This window comes from Berghia stephanieae, chromosome 5 (genome assembly GCF_034508935.2).
Source record: "Berghia stephanieae isolate SIO BIC M18660-M18661 chromosome 5, UCSD_Bste_1.3, whole genome shotgun sequence".
Taxonomy (NCBI): domain Eukaryota; kingdom Metazoa; phylum Mollusca; class Gastropoda; order Nudibranchia; family Aeolidiidae; genus Berghia; species Berghia stephanieae.
Window position 1 is genome coordinate 16,216,325 of NC_088364.1, and position 20,000 is coordinate 16,236,324.

General features: G+C 34.8%; 1 protein-coding gene across 7 annotated transcripts in view; it reads left to right on the forward strand.

The window, feature by feature from the left end:
• The window catches only part of LOC144972485 (calpain-8-like), a 69,073-nt gene extending 61,443 nt beyond the window's left edge, over window positions 1–7,630 (forward strand). For all 7 annotated transcript variants that reach the window (XM_078913756.1, XM_078913757.1, XM_078913758.1 and 4 more), the window contains 5 exons: window positions 3–71; window positions 1,426–1,504; window positions 2,121–2,237; window positions 2,791–2,858; window positions 6,616–7,630. In XM_078913756.1, the coding sequence (XP_078769882.1) occupies window positions 3–71; window positions 1,426–1,504; window positions 2,121–2,237; window positions 2,791–2,858; window positions 6,616–6,642 (360 nt within the window). In that variant the 3' untranslated portion in view covers window positions 6,643–7,630. The remainder of the gene's footprint in view (window positions 1–2; window positions 72–1,425; window positions 1,505–2,120; window positions 2,238–2,790; window positions 2,859–6,615) is intronic.
• Window positions 7,631–20,000: the final 12,370 nt, after the last annotated feature.

A 20,000-nucleotide genomic window follows, 5' to 3' on the forward strand; every position in this document is an offset into this window, starting at 1 on the left:
AGGAGGACAGATCTGGATATTTGTCTTTGGACGAGGCAAAAAGAGCCTGGAAGGAAATCAGGGCCTATAGAGTAAATCACATCGATCAGTTACTTACTTTCTGTCACTATTAATTTTTTAATAAATTGAGTCCTAGTCACTCATTTGACAGAGCAGTCACTTACTGAAAACAACTAAGCTCTATCAAAAAGATGGAGAATTCATTGCTTGGTTTTCAACACACCATTGTATTTTTTAATTTTGAGGATTCAACGAGATCACTGACTTAATAAGGAGAATAGAAATCTTGTTACATAATATTTTAATTAAAAGAGTTTAAAATGATCCAAGGTAAACAAAGAATGAAATTGTTTTTAAAAAATAAATGTAAAATTGTACAACAAATAGAACATGACTTCTTTTAAACCAAGCAATAACCATAAAAAGAGAAAGCTTCTTTTGTGTAACCAAGTACCGTAAAACTCCTACAAACAAACATTCAATATAGCTCTCATATAATAAACATTTTAATTATAATATATTTTTGTCATATCCAAAATTTTACAACCAGATTAGATTGTATTAAATGCCATTCCTCATTTATTAGTAAATGGCAAAGTAGCCTTATCAAGTGAATATGTTATTACAATATCATATCCAAAGTATATTGTCAGTGGCCGAACCATATCTCATTTTTTAAATAAAATAAAGCCATATTGAGCAATGTTAGTTACTGAATGGGTGACAATGATTTCAAAACTCTGAGATGGTATAAATGAGAAAGGAATTTTCCACACATTGTCTTATCCAACCTAGATGTGAATAAGTACCTGGCTTTGGACAGTGACGGTTATTGTAAGAGTGCGAGTGCAAAAAGGTTGCCTAGCAGGAAATACTGCCATTTAAAATAAAAATTTGGTCCATAATGGGTGCTTAGGAAATAATTAAAGCGTGTGAAGCATATATTCACAGTTTCAAGTCGTTGGCATATGAATGTGTTTATATGTTTATTAGATATGTCTTTTATGTGATAGATTCAATGTTTTTAATGTATATTTTAATATTTCAAAAAGTACAATCTTTTTTGTGATAGATTCAATGTTTTTAATATATATTTTAATATTTAAAAAAGTACAATCTTTTATGTGATAGATTCAATGTTTTTAATATATATTTTAATATTTTTAAAAAGTACAATCTTTTATGTGATAGATGCAATGTTATTAATATAAATTTTAATGTAAAAAAATACAATATAAACGGAACTATTCTTTTGTTTAACAAGCTACAACAAACTATATTGACTCTCTGTAAAATAGACATGGGATCATGACCCACTTGAGTTTCAGGTAGGTTTTGGAGAATGTGTATTATGCACTTAGTCAGTTGTCAATACATTCCATATTGTGGTCGGCATGTCTAAATTGTCTTCTTATCTCTCTCCAGGAAGTGTTCAAGCAATTTGATGCTGATGGCTCTGGCAGAATAGACACATATGAACTTGCCACAGTTTTCTCAAAATTAGGTAAGATTCGTCGTAATTATATATATTGGAAAAGGCTTTCTTTTGATGTAAAATAACCAAAAATATATAAATTGATAAATTAAAAAAAAAAAAGAAGAAAAAATATTAACTTTAATGGCTTCAAGAATGCCACAGATAAATAATTCAATTCTGTCTGTTACTATTATTATTTTGGTGAAACTCTTGACGTCTTTATTGTTTTATATTCTGTCAGTCGAAAAGGTTTACATTATTTATGAATTCACTCAAGTTCAAATAATGGTTAGTACTTTGTAGTTTTTTTTGTCTCTTGCAATTAAATTATGTAATAATTCTGCACTGGATTGTAATCCTAACATCTTGTTGAATCATTAAATATTCAGACACTTTACTTGTAACTAATTATGTTTGAGATTTTCATTAGACATCATCAGCAATTAAACCGAATACTAAAAGGTAAACCTTTAAATTATAAGTACTTCAAATGAGATATCTGTATCTGTAAATCAAATGTGTTCCGTTCGCTCTATGCTTAAAAAGTCACACAAATTATTAAGTCATACAAGATCTGACCTTCAGTTTGGGATATTAAACAGGTGTAGTATAATTTGTATATTAAATGTCTTTCTTGATCTAGGATTTCCAATGACTAAGCCAGTCCTGACATCTATCGTCAGACGATATGGAAGCAGGGACAATCTTATCACCCTAACTGATTTCATCACTGTGATCTGTAAATTGACTACACTCTATGGTAAGAGCAGTCCCATGTTTCATTGGCCACTCACTGTAAGAGATGGGATGGAAGGGGGAGGGGGTGCTTTCTTGTTTCGCCCATAACCAAATCCTTATATTCAATGCTTAGATCAAATGAAACTTCTTACTTGATTAGGAAAAGGCAGCTAAATTATACTTTTTAAAAACCCAAACTATCTCGCATTGCAAATATCCTGAGATTTAACAAAAACTTACCTTCAATGCCCCAATGATCTTATTTTGTTCACGAGCAATTTGAGAGAAATAATTACACTTAAAGTACCACGGATCATGCGTCATTTATCAAGCAATATTACAGATTTTATTTGGTCTAAACCATGTGCTGATCAAATTGTTTTGCATAAATCAAAATCAATTCTTTTAGAATTTACCGTTCATGTGATATTAGGTGATAAGTGATATGTGATGTGTGGTTCTAATTATGCAACTAGATAACTCTCTTATGCGTTTATAACGTTATTGATAATACTCAGACAAAACTTTACTTTCAAAGAATACATATTCAATACCATTTTTGCTTTCTCTTGCAGCTGTGTTCCACCAACAGCAAAGAAAAAATGGACAATCTGAAGACACGGCAGAGTTTAGTTTGATGGAGGTAAATGAAATTATATATATATATATCTTAGACATAGAATTAAACGAATGAGAATACGTACGAAGCCTAAAAAGTGTCCACCAATGAAAGCATTCAGCGCCATTTTGTTGTTGGCTGAGAATGTAGTAATTACCATTCATTCGGTATCTATGTCAACATAACGACACAAGAAAAACAACAAACAATATCAAAATCCACAATAAAATGTTTCAGAACTGTTGCGTATATTTATGGCACAACGAAGCTGTCAAAAAATGAAGTTAGAGAATGTGTGTAATCATGTATTATAATAACCTGTAATGTGTTTTCCAACCACCACATCATCTACTACTACAACCACCACCACAATATCATCACTAACACCACTACTACAACCACCAGCCCCACATCATTATCACTACCACTACTACTACACCACCACCAGCACATCATCATCACTACCACTACTACAATCACCACAACCACATCGTCATCACTACCACTACTACTGCAACCACCACCACCATATCATCATCATTACCACTACTACCACAACCACCACCACCACTACTACTACAACCACCACCACATCACTACCTCAACTACTACAACCACCACCACAATAGCATCACTACCACTACTACTACAACCACCACAACCACATCGTCATCACGACCACTACTACTACAACCACCACCATATCATTACCATTACCACTACTACTACAACCACCACTACCACCATATCATTACCATTACCACTACTACTACAACCACCACAACCACATCGTCATCACTACCACTACTACTGCAACCACCACTACCACCATATCATCACCATTACAACTACTACTACAACCACCACAACCACATCATCATCACTACCACTACTACTACAACCACTACCACATCATCATCACTATCACTACTACTACAACTACAACCACCACCACATTATCATCACTACCACTACTACTACTGCAACCACCACCACCATATCATCATCATTGAAATATTTTTTTTTTTTTTAAATTGAGCTTTATATAGTGCAATATCTACTAAATGTGCTCAAAGCGCTTTACAAGGGGTCCCTGGTCAACATTTAACATGTAGGACGGGACATGACGCCTGTTAGGCGATATTACAATTTTTCGGACAAAGACAACTCTGTTAACAGCCAGGTACTCATTTTACACCTGAGTACGGTGAGAGAATGTGAGTAAAGAGCCTTTTCCAAGGACTCAACTATGCGCCGAGCGCGAGGCTCGAACCCAGGACCTTCCGATCCGGAAGCGAGTGTCATACTACTAGACCACATAGCCGCATCATTACCACTACTACTACAAACACCACCACCACATCATCATCACGACCACTACTACTACTACAACCACCACCACCACCATATCATTACCATTACCACTACTACTACAACCACCACCACATCATCATCACTACCACTACTACTACAACTACAATCATCACCACCACCACATCATCATCACTATTACTACTACAACTACAACCACCACCAACACCACATCACCTCACTAACACTCAGTACTACAATCACTACCATTAGGTTTTGGAGCTTTACTTCATTTGAAATAAGGAAACTTCGGAATTGTATTTGCATTGTGTTTATATATCATAATATAATTCTAATCAGTTATCTATTTAGAACTAGATACTATACAATATGTATGCCAAATACCACCCCAATTCCCCTTTCTTGTGTGCGGGGAATTCCTCTTTCGGCATTGAAATTGAGTGTGAGAGAGTCATCACTACACACATAAACAACAGAAACAATTTAAAAACAAGACTATGACACGCAACCACTCACACACGAGGCTATACTATTTATCCTTTTCTCTATATAGAATAGGACAAGACAAACAATAGCTTGACTCTCGCTACACTTTGCATTGATGTTTGTCGTCTCACGAGTTCAACTCTCGGTCGACCTGTCAATATTCCTTTTTGCCTCGGACGTAATCATTAATAGAATGTTGTGTGGTTTTGACCGTGAAGAAAACCTTAAGAAGTCACATTTATATAATTTTAGAGAGATCGTTTTGAATAATTTTGAGTTAAACGAGCGAGCAGCAACTTGTTTTCATGAACGGCCGATCAGCGCTTGTTTACTATAGTAACGCGATTCCCAGCCAACATCAAAATGGCGGATATTTTTCTCATCGAGGCCACTGGTTGGTTAGCCAATAAGAGCACCGTACGGTTTCCATTGCGTAAATTCCTTGATCTTAGATCTAGTAGAAATTATTATTATTATTATTATTATTATTATTATTATTATTATTATTATTATTATTATTATTATTATTATTATTATTATTATTATTATTATTATTATTATTATTATTATTATTATTATTATTATTATTATTATATTTTTTTATTTTTTTTAAATTTTTTAATATTATTATTATTATTATTATTATTATTATTATTATTATTATTATTATTATTATTATTATTATTATTATTATTATTATTATTATTATTATTGTTATTGTTATATGATATTGCGCCAGTATCCACAAAGATAATTTTTGGTATCACGACTAAATAATCACTACAACAGTCAAACACATTATTTTGTTCAAATTTCACATAAAATCAGAAGCAGGATGAAAAAGATTGGTTGTTAGATGCTGTTTGAAAACTGACAGATTTTCACATTGTCGGGATTTTGGTGTTGAAGGATTCTGTACGATTTGAGCCGAAAATGAAAACCTCACTCAACAAAATCTGTTCTTGTGATGTTTTTTTTCTCAATCAGCAAAGAGCTGGCAGATCATATTATTTTATTGCAGTAGATGGGCATCATATCCTTAGGATAGCAAGCAATTGTTACCATCCACATAAAGCTACAGAGACTGAGGGCTACTTTATATCATTTGAGCATTCTTTTTTTTTTTTTGCCATCCGAATAGTGGGTTATATTATTATTATTATTTTATTATTATTATTATTATTATTATTATTATTATTATTATTATTATATTATTATTATTATTATTATTATATATATTATTATTATTATTATTATTATTATTATTATTATTATTATTATTATTATTATTATTATTATTATTATTATTATATTAATATTAATATCATCATCATTCATCATCATCATATCATATATTATATTATTATTATTATTATTATTATTATTATTATTATTATTATTTTAATTATTATTATTATTATTATTATTATTATTATTATTATTATTATTATTATTATGTTGTTGTTATTATTATTATTATTATTATTATTATTTATTATTATTATTATTTTATATTATTATTATTATTATTATTATTATTATTATTATTATCATATTATTATTATTATTATTATTATTATTATTATTTATTATTATTATTATTATTATTATTACTACTACTACTGTTATTATTATTATGATTATTATTATTATTATTATTATTATTATTATTATTATTATTATTATTATTATTATTATTTTTATTATTATTATATTATTATTATTATATTATTATTATTATTATTATTATATTATTATTATTATTATTATTATCGTCATCATCATCATCATCATTCGATAATTATTATTATTATTATTATCATTATCATTATCATTATTATTATTATTATTATTATTATCATCATCATCACGTCACCAACATTTTTATTTAATTCCTAAAAATAACACAAGGTGTTTATAAAAGTTTTCCTTTTTTATCCTAACCCACCTCCCCACCCAATAGTTTCTTAAAACGACGATATACATGTGAAGAGACACAGTTTTTGATGACGTAGAATTGCTCCCAGCAGATGTGCATTTTATTCTGTGCTTGGTAAATACCAATGGAATTGGACATTTCTAAAGTGCATTTCAAGACACCACTCAGTATGCAATATAAGTAATTCGTATTTTTTGTTTACTTTGCAATATATAAAATATATAGAATAAATAAATGTTATTCACTCATCTAGAAACTATGTCTGCAAATGTGAGATCCAGGAATAAATGATTTTCGAGAATTAAAATAAAAATATGTATCTACAAAAGCTGAACAAGATTAAAAGCATGACAGGTTTGATGATTGTCAATCTGAAATCTCTAACGTAGGACTTGTATAATATTGTGACCCTATGCCCCCGCCCCTCCCCTACCTCTCCCCGGTTTTTATCAAGCATGGTGTTGATGACACTCATTTCTATTGTTTTACATTTTATTGAGTTTTGCGCAATTGGAATGTATTCAGTTCCATTCCATTTTAGAAAAGAGTCATTAAATTCTTTTTTTTTTTTTAAATTCTGTGATGATCAAATTTGTGTTCGAAGAGTAACATATATTAAAAGATATAAACATTAGATAACATAAAGAAACAATATTTAAAATATCGTTGATGAGTAGTCTTGTAAATAGCAAAAGTAATTTGTATAGCTGGAAATCATGTTATTGGATGTTCTAGTGGAATTGAGGCCTAAATCATAACATGTCTTCATTGTCAGTAAACAAAAAAACCCAATACAATAAGTAAAATAAAAACGAAAATAAACAAACAAACCTACAGATTAAAAAAAAAAACAAACAAACAAAAAACAAAAACCATCACAAAACTGTAAACGTTGTCTCAGAGATCAATATCATGTTGCTCTTTATGATAACACGTTCTTAATTTGTAAGCAGTACATATTTATATGGCTACCAAGAACAGATAAATGTTTGATTAACCATTCATTGAAAAATATCAAAATAAAATAACAGTCCTCATAGATTATTTTCTTATGGAAATTTGTCTTCTTTAGGTTGTATTTTAAGGGAATGCTGAATTAATAGCCTTCAGATTCAGTTCAGCGTCAAGGGCGTAATAAGCAGAGCAGGAGTTCATGCTTTGAATAAAAATACTACATACAGAATCTTATCATTTCAATTTTAAACCCGATTTTAAGCAAGTTACAATTATAATTTGACACCAGTACATCACTGATACCATTAAACAAATCATTCATCTTTGTACAATACAAACGTTACTATTGATCTATGCAGTGCCACACAACCCAGCTGCAATACAGTGATAATCAGTGGCGATAAAGACTAAATGAAAATAATCTATGAAAAGACAAAAGGTTAGATTGTTTTTATTAATTTTAAACTCACTTCTGCTGGAGCTGTTTTCATGAACGTGAACTAGCGCTTAGTCTCTGACTAACTCTGACTTTAGTCAATGAGTTGAAAAAATTGGATTTCATGTGAGCTAAGCAAGTCTGAGACTAAATCACGCGACCTTCGGACTAAGTTTGGCCAAGTTTTAGGTATTTGCTGAGGCAAGACATCGTGCTTTTGTCTAAGACTAGTTACTATGAGACGTCATAGCATCAACAAGATGGCCGCTGTTTTTAGATTGAGTGCGCTTTGATTCGGAAAGAAAATACATTGGTTTTGAATGATAGAGGCAAAAAGTGTAATGTTGCCATTGACACTGGCTTTAAAAAACTGTATGATAAGTGCAGATCATTGAAAGTACATATTTTTGTGAGTAAAAACGTAAAAAAAATCTGAATCATGATTCAAGAGTGAAAGTGAAAGAGAAAGTCCGAAATCAAAGGGTTTGCGTCAAAGAACAACCCCTCCAAAATTGATCAGAAAGTATAGTGGAGATAAAAGTTATTCTGTTGGCATTGCAACTGACTGAAATAATGTGATTAATCAGAACACACTTTCTCATTTGTTTGTTTATTTGTTTGTTTTTTTTTTTGTTTGTTTTTTCAATTTCATTGACTTTCAATCTCCGTGCACGTCAGTCTTAATGAAACTGCCATTGGCCTAAATATAGAATTGACAGTCGACGATGGACATCATTGCAGTCTACAACAGTCGACAGTCAATATCACGTGTGTTGCTAATTTCCTTTTTGGAAATCTTTTGCGTTGTAAGTATGAAGGCGAGTATATCTTACCGACCATCGTGTACTAGAGAGGTGATGTTACCCGCACAAAATAGTCGAATTAGTCACCGTCCTTAAAACGACCACTTCTAGGCAAGAGACTAGCTAGTCCAAGACAAGAAAGCTTTCATGAAATCCGATTTTTTTAGACACTTGCTTTGCTTGGGCTTAAGACTAGCTAGTCATTTACTAGACTAGTAATTTACTAAATCTAGTAGTAGTAGTAGCGTATCGTTACACCTCCACATGTATTTCGTCAACCCAGCTTCTAAAGTCTTCCTCCGCCCTAAGGATGGTTTCGTAGCCACCTTCAAGTTTAGTGACTGGACAGTGGAGGACGATGTGATCGCTGGTCTCTGGGGCTGCCTGACATTTCTGGCAGGTATCACTGTTTCCAAGTTTCCATCTGCACATATTTGATGCAGTTCTGCCATGTCCAGTTAAGAGGCGTTATGAGGAAATCCAGTATTTCCTGGCGTTATTGAATGCAGGCACTCTTTTGGTTGGATCTTTAATGATGTTTCCTCCTTTTGGTATTTCCCTTTTCCACATTTCTCTCCAGTTTTCCTCCACACTGAAGTCTACCATTTTTGTTAGGTTGAAAGGTCTTCTCGATTTAAGTCTAGTTGTTGAAGGTGCCCCCTTTACGATTGATTTTATAGGAGTGTTGTCTGTGGCTTCGTCAATTCTTGCATGCACTAAATCTAGTCATCGTTCATGAAAACAGGTCCTGATAATCTGATAGAGCTTATCACCGTACAATATTTAAAACGAAAATAACTTTGCTTTTTGTTTATTGCTTACATAAACTAAAAATTTAAGTAAAATAAAGAGCAAGTCTATGGTGTAAAAAAACTGTACATTGAACTGTTGCCCTGTTCAAAGCCTGCAAATACATTGTGTGGCACTGTGAAACCCAGTTTGTTATTATTTTTAATTTGTCTAAGGCCGGGATGCAACTCAATTATAATGGATAGTTGTACTGATTTATGATTTTAGGATTTTTAGTCACTAAAATCTTAAACCAAATAAGATAATCAAGTCCCTTGAGTTTTGTTTAAATCGTTTGTTTTTTTAACCCTGATTTCAAATACATCAGAGATTATCAAAGCTGTCATTGATAAGTAAAATTTAAAATGAATTAGTCAAATTATTCACAGATAATTTCAACGCCTCCTTTGTCATGTATCCTAAATTGTATGTGTTCCTATTATATAAGATTATAATTTACTGTGAAAAAGGACAATTTGGTCAGCAAACTAGGCGCTGTTTCTGCAGCCCTGCATTTTAATATTTAATCTAATTGTGAGTCCATGGCATGATGGCAATATAGGGATAGCAATTTTTAAATATATAATATGCATGTATTCAAATGGAATGACTGATCTGGATTGTTTATATATTAAGTGTATATATAAAAGCCTTGAAATACTAATAGTGCTCAATTTTTATATAAAAGGAGCTGTGAATAAAAACATTCAAGAGTAATTTACCAAAATGAAACAATACAGAAGGTTGAAATGTTGTTTCAAAATGGAAATGCCAAGTAAATTTCTTTACTCCTTAAAAAGATACTCTTGTAATTGTTGAAACTATTTTGACAGCAATGGCTGTGGTTTTAATAGCAAATTTTCTTATTTTAAAGTTAAATAAGAGTAGTATACCATCATCATCATCACCATCATCACCATCATCATCATCATCATCATCATCATCATCATCATCATTATCATCATAATCATCATAATCATCAACATCAATATAACGCCGTCATCATCATTAAGGGGTCTTTCCTTTTCACTCATTGAAAAGTTATCAAATTTAATAATTTTAACACTCACCAATTTTTCCATTGTATTTTGTGACTTTTGTGATTAATTCATTCATAGTATTTTTACAAGATTTTATCAGATTTTTTTTTTACATTCCATGTGTATACTCAATATGTATACAACGTTATTCCTATGTTGGCATTCTAGCATTCAGTATTTTATTCCGGATAATGAATGAATAGAAAGACATCAACCTAATAGTTGGTTGGCAAATTGTTATATGCAAGCGACAAGCTGAAATCAGTTATGAAATTCCAAGCTATTGCCATGTAAATGTGGATAATATAAGTCCGATTCAAATATATATTTTTTTAATTTAGTCAGTTTTGTATTTTTTTTTTCTTGGTCTACCTAAGGTCTCGAGATAATAAATGCGACTTGTGTCTCCATCTGTTTTTATGTCGATGTGGGGTAGATATAAACGATGAATACTCAATTATGATTTTTGTCGTTGTTTTTATTTTTGATTTTTTGTTGTTTTTCTTATTTAGGAAAATATATACAATATGCAATATGCAAACACATTTATTTTATGTTTAATAAATTTTGACTGTCTATTTAATGTTCATCATCTTCTGATTCATCATCTAAATAATTACTCGACGTTCACTTATTTGTAGGTCTGATAACCCAAAATTATATGGTCCCACTATTGTAATAGAACTACTCTCAAGCCGACGCAAATAATTGTCCATTGCAACAGTGTTAAATCAGGCCCATGATTGCGTTCGGTTACCAGACCTGCAAATATGTGCACCTAGACATAGACCTAGACCCTTCATGATATCAGTTGGAAGTTGTGGACCACATATATCAGATCCTAATTTGATTTACTGAAATTATTTATTAAATAGATTGTTTTATCTCTATTTTGTTGTTGTTGTTGTTGTTGTTGATGTTGTTGTTTTTGTTGTTGTTATTGTTCGGTGCCTCCTTGTCTTTTTTTTTTTTAGTTAATCACCTGTGTTCGTTGTGGTTTTTTGATTGTTTAACATTCCATACAATTTCCTATTTTTAATGCTGAATATAGAATAAATAATTGTTTTCGATATGTAAACATTTTAAAGCTGAGTAATGTCAACATCCTCTATTAAGATTTTAAAAGGATTTCTTTGTTGGCAATATCATGTTATTTATTTTATCAGGTTCATTACACATTTTCATTAAGATTCAATTTATTAATGTATTCATGTAGGCATTAAGATATCGTAAATTATCATTTAAAAGCCTGTAAAGAAATAAACTTGAAACTTTACTCTTCTATTCTTTTGTTGCTTTGGCTCTTTGTTATGCATTGAATTTAAATAAAATAGGTAGAGCTATAAGACCTATGGCGCCCACAGCCTTCTATTTCGCAAAAAACACTGTATATCCACAAGAAATTATCATAGCAGTAAGTTCACAACCCAACACATAGAACCAACAAATATTAAAACAGTTTCTTCCCAAGAACTGTCAAGGAATGGAACACTCTCCCACCAGAAATCCTAGATATTACCAACAACAACAAATTTGGTCAACTATTAAACATTTATCTTTCAACTCAGTAACACAATAATGGAGAAAGCCACCACATAATTGTATAAAATCTGCAGTGATGGGCAATCCGCCTTTTGCAGATAAAGACGTTGAACTTGAACTGTGTGGTGCTGTAAATTATCTATGTTTCTAAAGCGTCAGACAGGAGCTGTTGCTTGCCACAAATAGAGTACAGTGGTAGTCTATCATAATGTACTTTCGACAGACATTACTACCCAATCATTGCTGGCTGGCATTGAGTTCAGCATTCCTCTAAACTTGAACCTATTTTTTTTTGTTTGTTGTGTGTTTTATCTAAACTTTCATAATCCCATTTTTATTCAGTTATCTATTATTTGTTTATATATTATACACATACACACACACACACACACACAATATATATATATATATATATATATATATATATATATATATATATATATATATTGTGTGTGTATGTGTTGTGTATAATAATATTATGTATATATATTATTTCCACCTCATTGTTTTTTCCTCCTACAACGCGGTTTCCTCAAACTTAAAACATTAAAGGATAAATACCCCCCCCCACCCCCCCATCCCGCCCTAATACTATTCCCCTATTATCATCATCATCAGCATCATCACCATCATCATCGTCATCATCAGCAGCAAGTGTGTTAGATTTATTTCAACACAATTTCTCATAAATAAGCCATACTGTTTTGCAATCCGTCAAAATTGGCATTTGAAGTCAAAGGAAAAATTCTCGTTTTATTTTTGTCGACAAGTGTTACATTGGTCATAAAATTAACTCCCGACTTGTCAAAAATTCTAAAACCCGAGACCTTTTTAAAATAAAAATAATGGGGTGGGTCATTTTGGTCGATGGAAACAAAATGTAAAAAGTCATTTTGTCAAAGCGTGGTAATGTTGATTTTCAACGATGACATGATATAAAGCGAGTTGTGTTGTTGGCGTCGAGTTATGGGTTGAGAAACAAAATCAATATTTTCTAGGCTGCAATAAAACATAAATGAATTATTTCACTCCGACTGTTCTGTCATAGTTCGTGTCAAAGTACGTGATCACACATTTCATTCATTTTTCTCAAACCGTGTTATTTACTGTCACGAACCTTTGCACACAGTTTTACAATTTATTAAACCTATTGAATCCTAAATATGAATAATGTATCTTTTATGAATGTCAGACAGTCGCTAATAAAAAAAAAATGTGTAATAAAACAAACACACCGTACATCATTCCCATCCCTGTGTTACTCACACAATATTGTGGGTGGTTTTTATTAAAAAGAGAAGCGGGTGGAATGCGAATAATTTAATCTGTGCGACGCGCTGCATTTCAATTGTTTTGTTTTTATTGTGGTGAATATCTGTCGATGCCGCCTGTAAATCCTACTTAAAATTGTGGGTTGGAGTAAAATTGAACCCCATGAGTAAAGGGTTAATAGTAAATAGTGAGGCTGGGTTTTATCATAATCATATTATTATCCCATTATTTGTCTATACACACCTGAAAACGGAAAGCGTTGCTGTTGACATTTCGCAATGCTCTGCCTGCATTGATATCGATCAATGTCATCTCAAGCAAAATGCACTTAAAACGCTGCCTTGTGGCGTAATAATACATCGTGTACGAAAGATTAAGATATGAACAATGTGTATGAAAGGTTCCAGACAAAGCAGGAAAGAAAAAAAGAAAAAAAACATCAAAAATCAGTCTGACTCGATGGGGATCCCAACCCCAGACCGATTACCGGTAGGACAATGCGTAGGTGGACAATGGTACGTGTTTTACTTGCCGTGAACCCTTGCTTGCATAAAGAACAAGTAGGGAGCGGCCATATGAAAGAAAGAATTAGGTGCACTGACTTGTACTTAAAAATTATTATAATGTGGACATATAATTAAAATATGGATACTCTTTAAACTCAATACTATATTTGGGATCCTCCTTAATCATCAAACTCAATTGAATTGAAACAGTCAATGCATAATTGCTAATTAGAAATACATTAGTGCCATTATGGCTACGTAATGCCTGTAGCATTCTTTCTGATGCATCATTCGCTGATTCTAGCACGTCCGAATCTGTATTGCTACGCTTTGCCTCATGACCGAATTCGGCTCGCTTGATCTACGGGTTGTGTTTTTATGCGATAACTAAGCCCAAACGCCGAAACCTGCGTTAATACCCGCCGAAACCCCGAACAAACCTTGAAATCGCGAGTTAATAGGAGATTAGTGGCACTGGAGTGAACCAGATACTCGAAGTGTACACATTGGGGAGTAACCTTGTACGGATTATGTGCGGTTTCAAATGATGACCGGTTACTATTTAATTACGAAAACCCGCGAAACACCGAAACCCAATCCAGCAAAGTTATGAAAAAAGCAATGTTGGACATGAACCCAACTCTGGAAGTGTAATCAATCGTCGAAGATTGATCTGAACTTATTGTTATTTTCCGTTTGGACGGTTTTAAGTTAAAGACATAATTTGTTTTATTTAAAACTCGCAAAACCTGAAACTACAATATCCGATTAGTTTGAAGGAGTTGTTACCATCATGTGGAGTATCCTGTGGTAGAATCATTAATCATATGGGGTAGTAATGAATGAAAAATGGAAAAGTGGAACTAAACTGCGAGTAAAGGGAGATGGATAATTTATTTAAAAAGGTTTGCATATGAGTTAAAGAGAGAACCTTATCTGACACTATAGAAGTGCGCCAGTTGGAGTGTACTTATCAGGATTTTAACTCACACCAGTGGAGAGTTAACCTGGACAGCGTAAAAAGATTTTCATGGAATAAACTGGACCAAAGGAGTGTGATTAATGAAAGTTGAAGCCGATAAAGAGTATGGTGAGGAATAAAGTACAACATTAGAAGACGGGCTCAGTGTGGTACCGTGATGACAGGAAGAAGCACCAATTGAGTTAAACTTGATTGATAGTATGGAATACTGAGGTGGTTCAGCTGACCGGATGGGTTAGAAGAAGTAGGATTAATGCTTTACATATGATAGTTTGTGGAGCGCAGGAATGATGAACTGATTCAGGAATTGCACACCTAAGGCATCTTAACCCGGAAATTGTTTAAGTTATAGAAGGAAATAGGAAATAAGGAGCTAAAGGGAGATAAATCATTGAAATAAGCCGGATATGAGAGCTTGGTACCAGAGGAGAATGAACCTGACACTATAGGGGTGGGCGCCAGTGGGGAGTGAACCTGGGACTATGTAAAAAGGAGATAAGTAGGAATTAAATCTGGGACTAAAGGGAGATGGATACCAATGGAAGTTGAAGCCGATTTGGGAGTTGGGTACCAGAGGAGAGAGAAACCTGACACAATAGGAGGTGGGTGCCAGTGGGGAGTGAACCTGGGACTATGTAAACAGGATATCAGTGGGAAATAAACCTGGGACTAAAGGGAGATGGATAACATTGAAAGTTGAAGCCGGATATGAGAGCTTGGTACCAGAGGAGAATGAACCTGACACTATAGGGGGTGGGCGCCATTGGGGAGTGAACCTGGGACTATGTAAAAAGGATATCAGTAGGAAATAAATCTGGGACTAAAGGGAAAAGGATACCATTGGGAATTGAAGCCGGATTTGGGAGTTGGGTACCAGAGGAGAGAGAAACCTGACACTATAGGAGGTGGGCGCCAGTGGGGAGTGAACCTGGGAGTATGTAAAAAGGATATCAGTGGGAAATAAACCTGGGAATAAAGGGAGATGGACACCATTGAAAGTTGAAGCTGGATATGGGAGTTGAGTACCAGAGGAGAATGAACCTGACACTATAGGAGTGGGCGCCAGTGTGGAGTGAACCTGGGACTCAGGGAAGTGCACACCAATTTGGAGTTAACCTGGGACTGTGGGAGATGGATAACTGTGGGTATCCGAGCCGAACTATAGGAGTTGGGTACCAGAGGAGAATGAACCTGACACTATAAAAGGTGGGCGCCAGTGGGGAGTGAACCTGGGAGTCAGGGAACTGCACACCAGTGGGGAGTTAACCTGTGAATATCTAAAAAAGGATATCAGTGGGAAATAAATCCGGCTTCAAATCCCAATGGTATCCATCTCCCTTTAGTCCCAGATTTATTTCCTACTGATATCCTTTATACATATTCCCAGGTTAACTCCCCACTGGTGTGAAATTCCCTGAGTCCCAGGTTCACTCTCCACTGGCGCCCACCTCCTATTGTGTCAGGTTCATTCTCCTCTGGTACCAAACTTTCATATCCGGTTTCAACTTTCAATGGTATCCATCTCCCTTTAGTCCAGATTTATTTCCAACTGATATCCTTTATACATATTCCCAGGTTAACTCCCCACTGGCGCCCACCTCCTATTGTGTCAGGTTCATTCTCCTCTGGTACTCAACTCCCATATCCGGCTTCAACTTTCAATGGTATCCATGTCCTTTGTTCCCAGGTTTATTTCCCACTGATATCCTGTTTACATAGTCCCAGGTTCACTCCCCACTGGCGCCCACCTCCTATAGTGTCAGGTTCATTCTCCTCTGGTACCAAGCTCTCATATCCGACTTCAACTTTCGACGGTATCCATCTCCCTTTAGTCCCAGGTTTATTTCCCACTGATATCCTGTTTACATAGTCCCAGGTTCACTCCCCACTGGCGCCCACCTCCTATAGTGTCAGGTTCATTCTCCTCTGGTACCAAACTCTCATATCCGGCTTCAACTTTCAATGGTATTCATCTCCCTTTGTCCCAGGTCTATTTCCCACTGATATCCTGTTTACATAGTCCCAGGTTCACTCCCCACTGGCGCCCACCTCCTATAGTGTCAGGTTTCTCTCTCCTCTGGTACCCAACTCCCAAATCCGGCTTCAACTCCCCATGGTATCCACCTCCCTTTAGTCCCAGGTTTATTTCCCACTGATATCCTGTTTACATAGTCCCAGGTTCACTCCCCACTGGCGCCCACCTCCTATAGTGTCAGGTTCATTCTCCTCTGGTACCAAACTCTCATATCCGGCTTCAACTTTCAATGGTATTCATCTCCCTTTAGTCCCAGGTTTATTTCCCACTGATATCCTGTTTACATAGTCCCAGGTTCACTCCCCACTGGCGCCCACCTCCTATAGTGTCAGGTTTCTCTCTCCTCTGGTACCCAACTCCCAAATCCGGCTTCAACTCCCAATGGTATCCACCTCCCTTTAGTCCCAGGTTTATTTCCCACTGATATCCTATTTACATAGTCCCAGGTTCACTCCCCACTAGCGCCCACCTCCTATAGTGTCAGGTTTCTCTCTCCTCTGGTAACCCAACTCCCAAATCCGGCTTCAACTCCCAATGGTATCCACCTCCCTTTAGTCCCAGGTTTTATTTCCCACTGATATCCTATTTACATAGTCCCAGGTTCACTCCCCACTGGCGCCCACCTCCTATAGTGTCAGGTTCATTCTCCTCTGGTACCAAACTCTCATATCCGGCTTCAACTTTCAATGGTATCCATCTCCCTTTAGTCCCAGGTTTATTTCTCACTGATATCCTTTTTACACAGTCCCAGATTAACTCCCCACTGGTGTGAAATTCCCTGAGTCCCAGGTTCACTCCCCACTGGCGCCCACCGTCTATAGTGTCAGGTTCATTCTCCTCTGCTACTCAACTCCCATATCCGGCTTCAACTTTCAATGGTATCCATCTCCCTTTGTCCCAGGTTTATTTCCCACTGATATCCTTTTTACATAGTCCCAGGTTAACTCCCCACTGGTGTGCAATTCCCTGACTCCCAGGATCACCCCCTACTGTTGCCAAACTCCCATAACTTTGCCGGATATTGTCGGGTTTCGGCGGGTTTCGGCGGGTTTCGTAATAAAGCACTATTTCTTTTTTACGAAACCCGCCGAAACCGGCCGATAACCTTAGTCTCAGGTTCACTCCCGACTGGTGTACACTTCCCTGAGTCTCGGGTTCACTCCCCACAGTTGTCTACTTCCCATAACTTTGCTGGATATTGTCGGGTTTCGCCGGGTTTCGGTGGGTTTCGGCGGGTTTCGTAAAAAAGCACTGGTTCTTTTTTACGAAACCCGCCGAAACCCAGTCCCAGGTTCACTCCCCAATGGTGTACACTTCCCTGAGTTCTAGGTTCACTCCCCACAGCCACCTACTTCCCGTAACTTTGTCGGGATTCGTCGGGTTTCGGCGGGTTTCGGCGGGTTTCGGCGGGTTTCGCAGGGTTTCGGCGGGTTTCGGCGGGTTTCGTAAAAAAGACACACCCGATTAAAGCACGCTTTTGGGCTTCTACCGAGAGCGTGCTTGAATCCAGCGGGTATTGTTTTTCGATATGCGCGATGTAATTTAATGTTCCCTAAATTTCGAAACTGTCGTTTTTTAAGCCGATCATTAAGCGACCTACCGTACAAACTTTTGATAATGAATTGCGGGGTAATAAGATGATTATACGACTAGATAGAAACCTTTTGCTTCGTTCCATATCTTTTAGACTCTCCTGTAAACTTTGTTTCAAAATATGTACTATGTATAGTTCAACGGTGACCGGTTTAAACTAGTATTAAAAGTTCAGGCCAAAATTAGATGGAACTACACTTAGCCAATACATGGAATAGTTTATATTTTAACATAAAAAATGCATGTTCTTTGAACCATTTAACCAACGTTGGAAGAGAATTAATTTCTCACAAATTTCAGTATGATTTTTTTTTCATTATTCTTTTGTAATAATTTTAATTTAAAGTCTATAATTTTTGTTTTGACTTTATATAATCATATGGACAGGATATAATTGAATGTTATCGTTACCTTTTACGATTTGTAATGATGTTGGTTAACATCTAATAGTATGATACTGTGCTGTATGAAATTATCCAATTATAATAATATATGTTACAGTGAATGACATAATCAGTCAGATGGTGAAAAGCTTCGAACTGAGATATTGCCAAGTTTAGTTAGAAGGGCAATATTTTTTTTAAAAAGGAGTTCTTGTCATAAATGATTAAATCTACCCTTTTTGTACATCTTCATGAAATATCACAGCTTAATTTCACTTCTAAATATTTTTTACAGCTAGTCAAGTTGAAAAAGTATGAAATTTGAGAAAAGTTGCTGGATACTTTTCCCATACATCTGACCCAAGGATGATGATGGTTAATGATGTGTACATTGCATTCAAAAAGCGTCTCACGAGGTATGCTGCATCATTTCTTCAATCATTAGAAACCTCAACAGATGATTCATGTGCTTCTCGCTGCTGTGATGGGAATGTAAACGCAGATGCCATTTCAGTAGAAAATTCTTAACTTGATATATCTCTTACAAATACTGAAGAGAGTGCTGTTGCATATGTGGCCGGATGGGTAGAAAAGAAATGTCAGGATGAATTGCTTTTTACAGATGATGATGTTATTTTGATGGTAGAGGCAAAGAATTTTATAGAAGAAGTCTCCAGAGGATATCTGACTAAGCCTCACACGTCCACACACGAACTTGCCTTTGTTTTATTAAAAAGAATAGGGGTAAATAAGTATGCTGTCGTAGAAAATAATTTGTTAAAATCTTGTCGATTGTGGATAATTATTGTGATCTCGGATTAGCATCAATAAATCTCTGCAGACGATTGGCTAACGTACTACTACATGGAATTCACAACTTGGAAAAGGACCAGGAAAAGAATGCAGTATTATACCAGACATCATTGAAAAAAGCACGGCTCTCAGATTAAAGCATTTTAGTAGGTTTGTAGCAACATTTTTCTGGTATTAATAATTTTAATTTTTTTTTTACTTTCTCACACCAACCCAACTATTTTCTAGATTAATAAAGTATAATCTATTCCTGGTAAATTC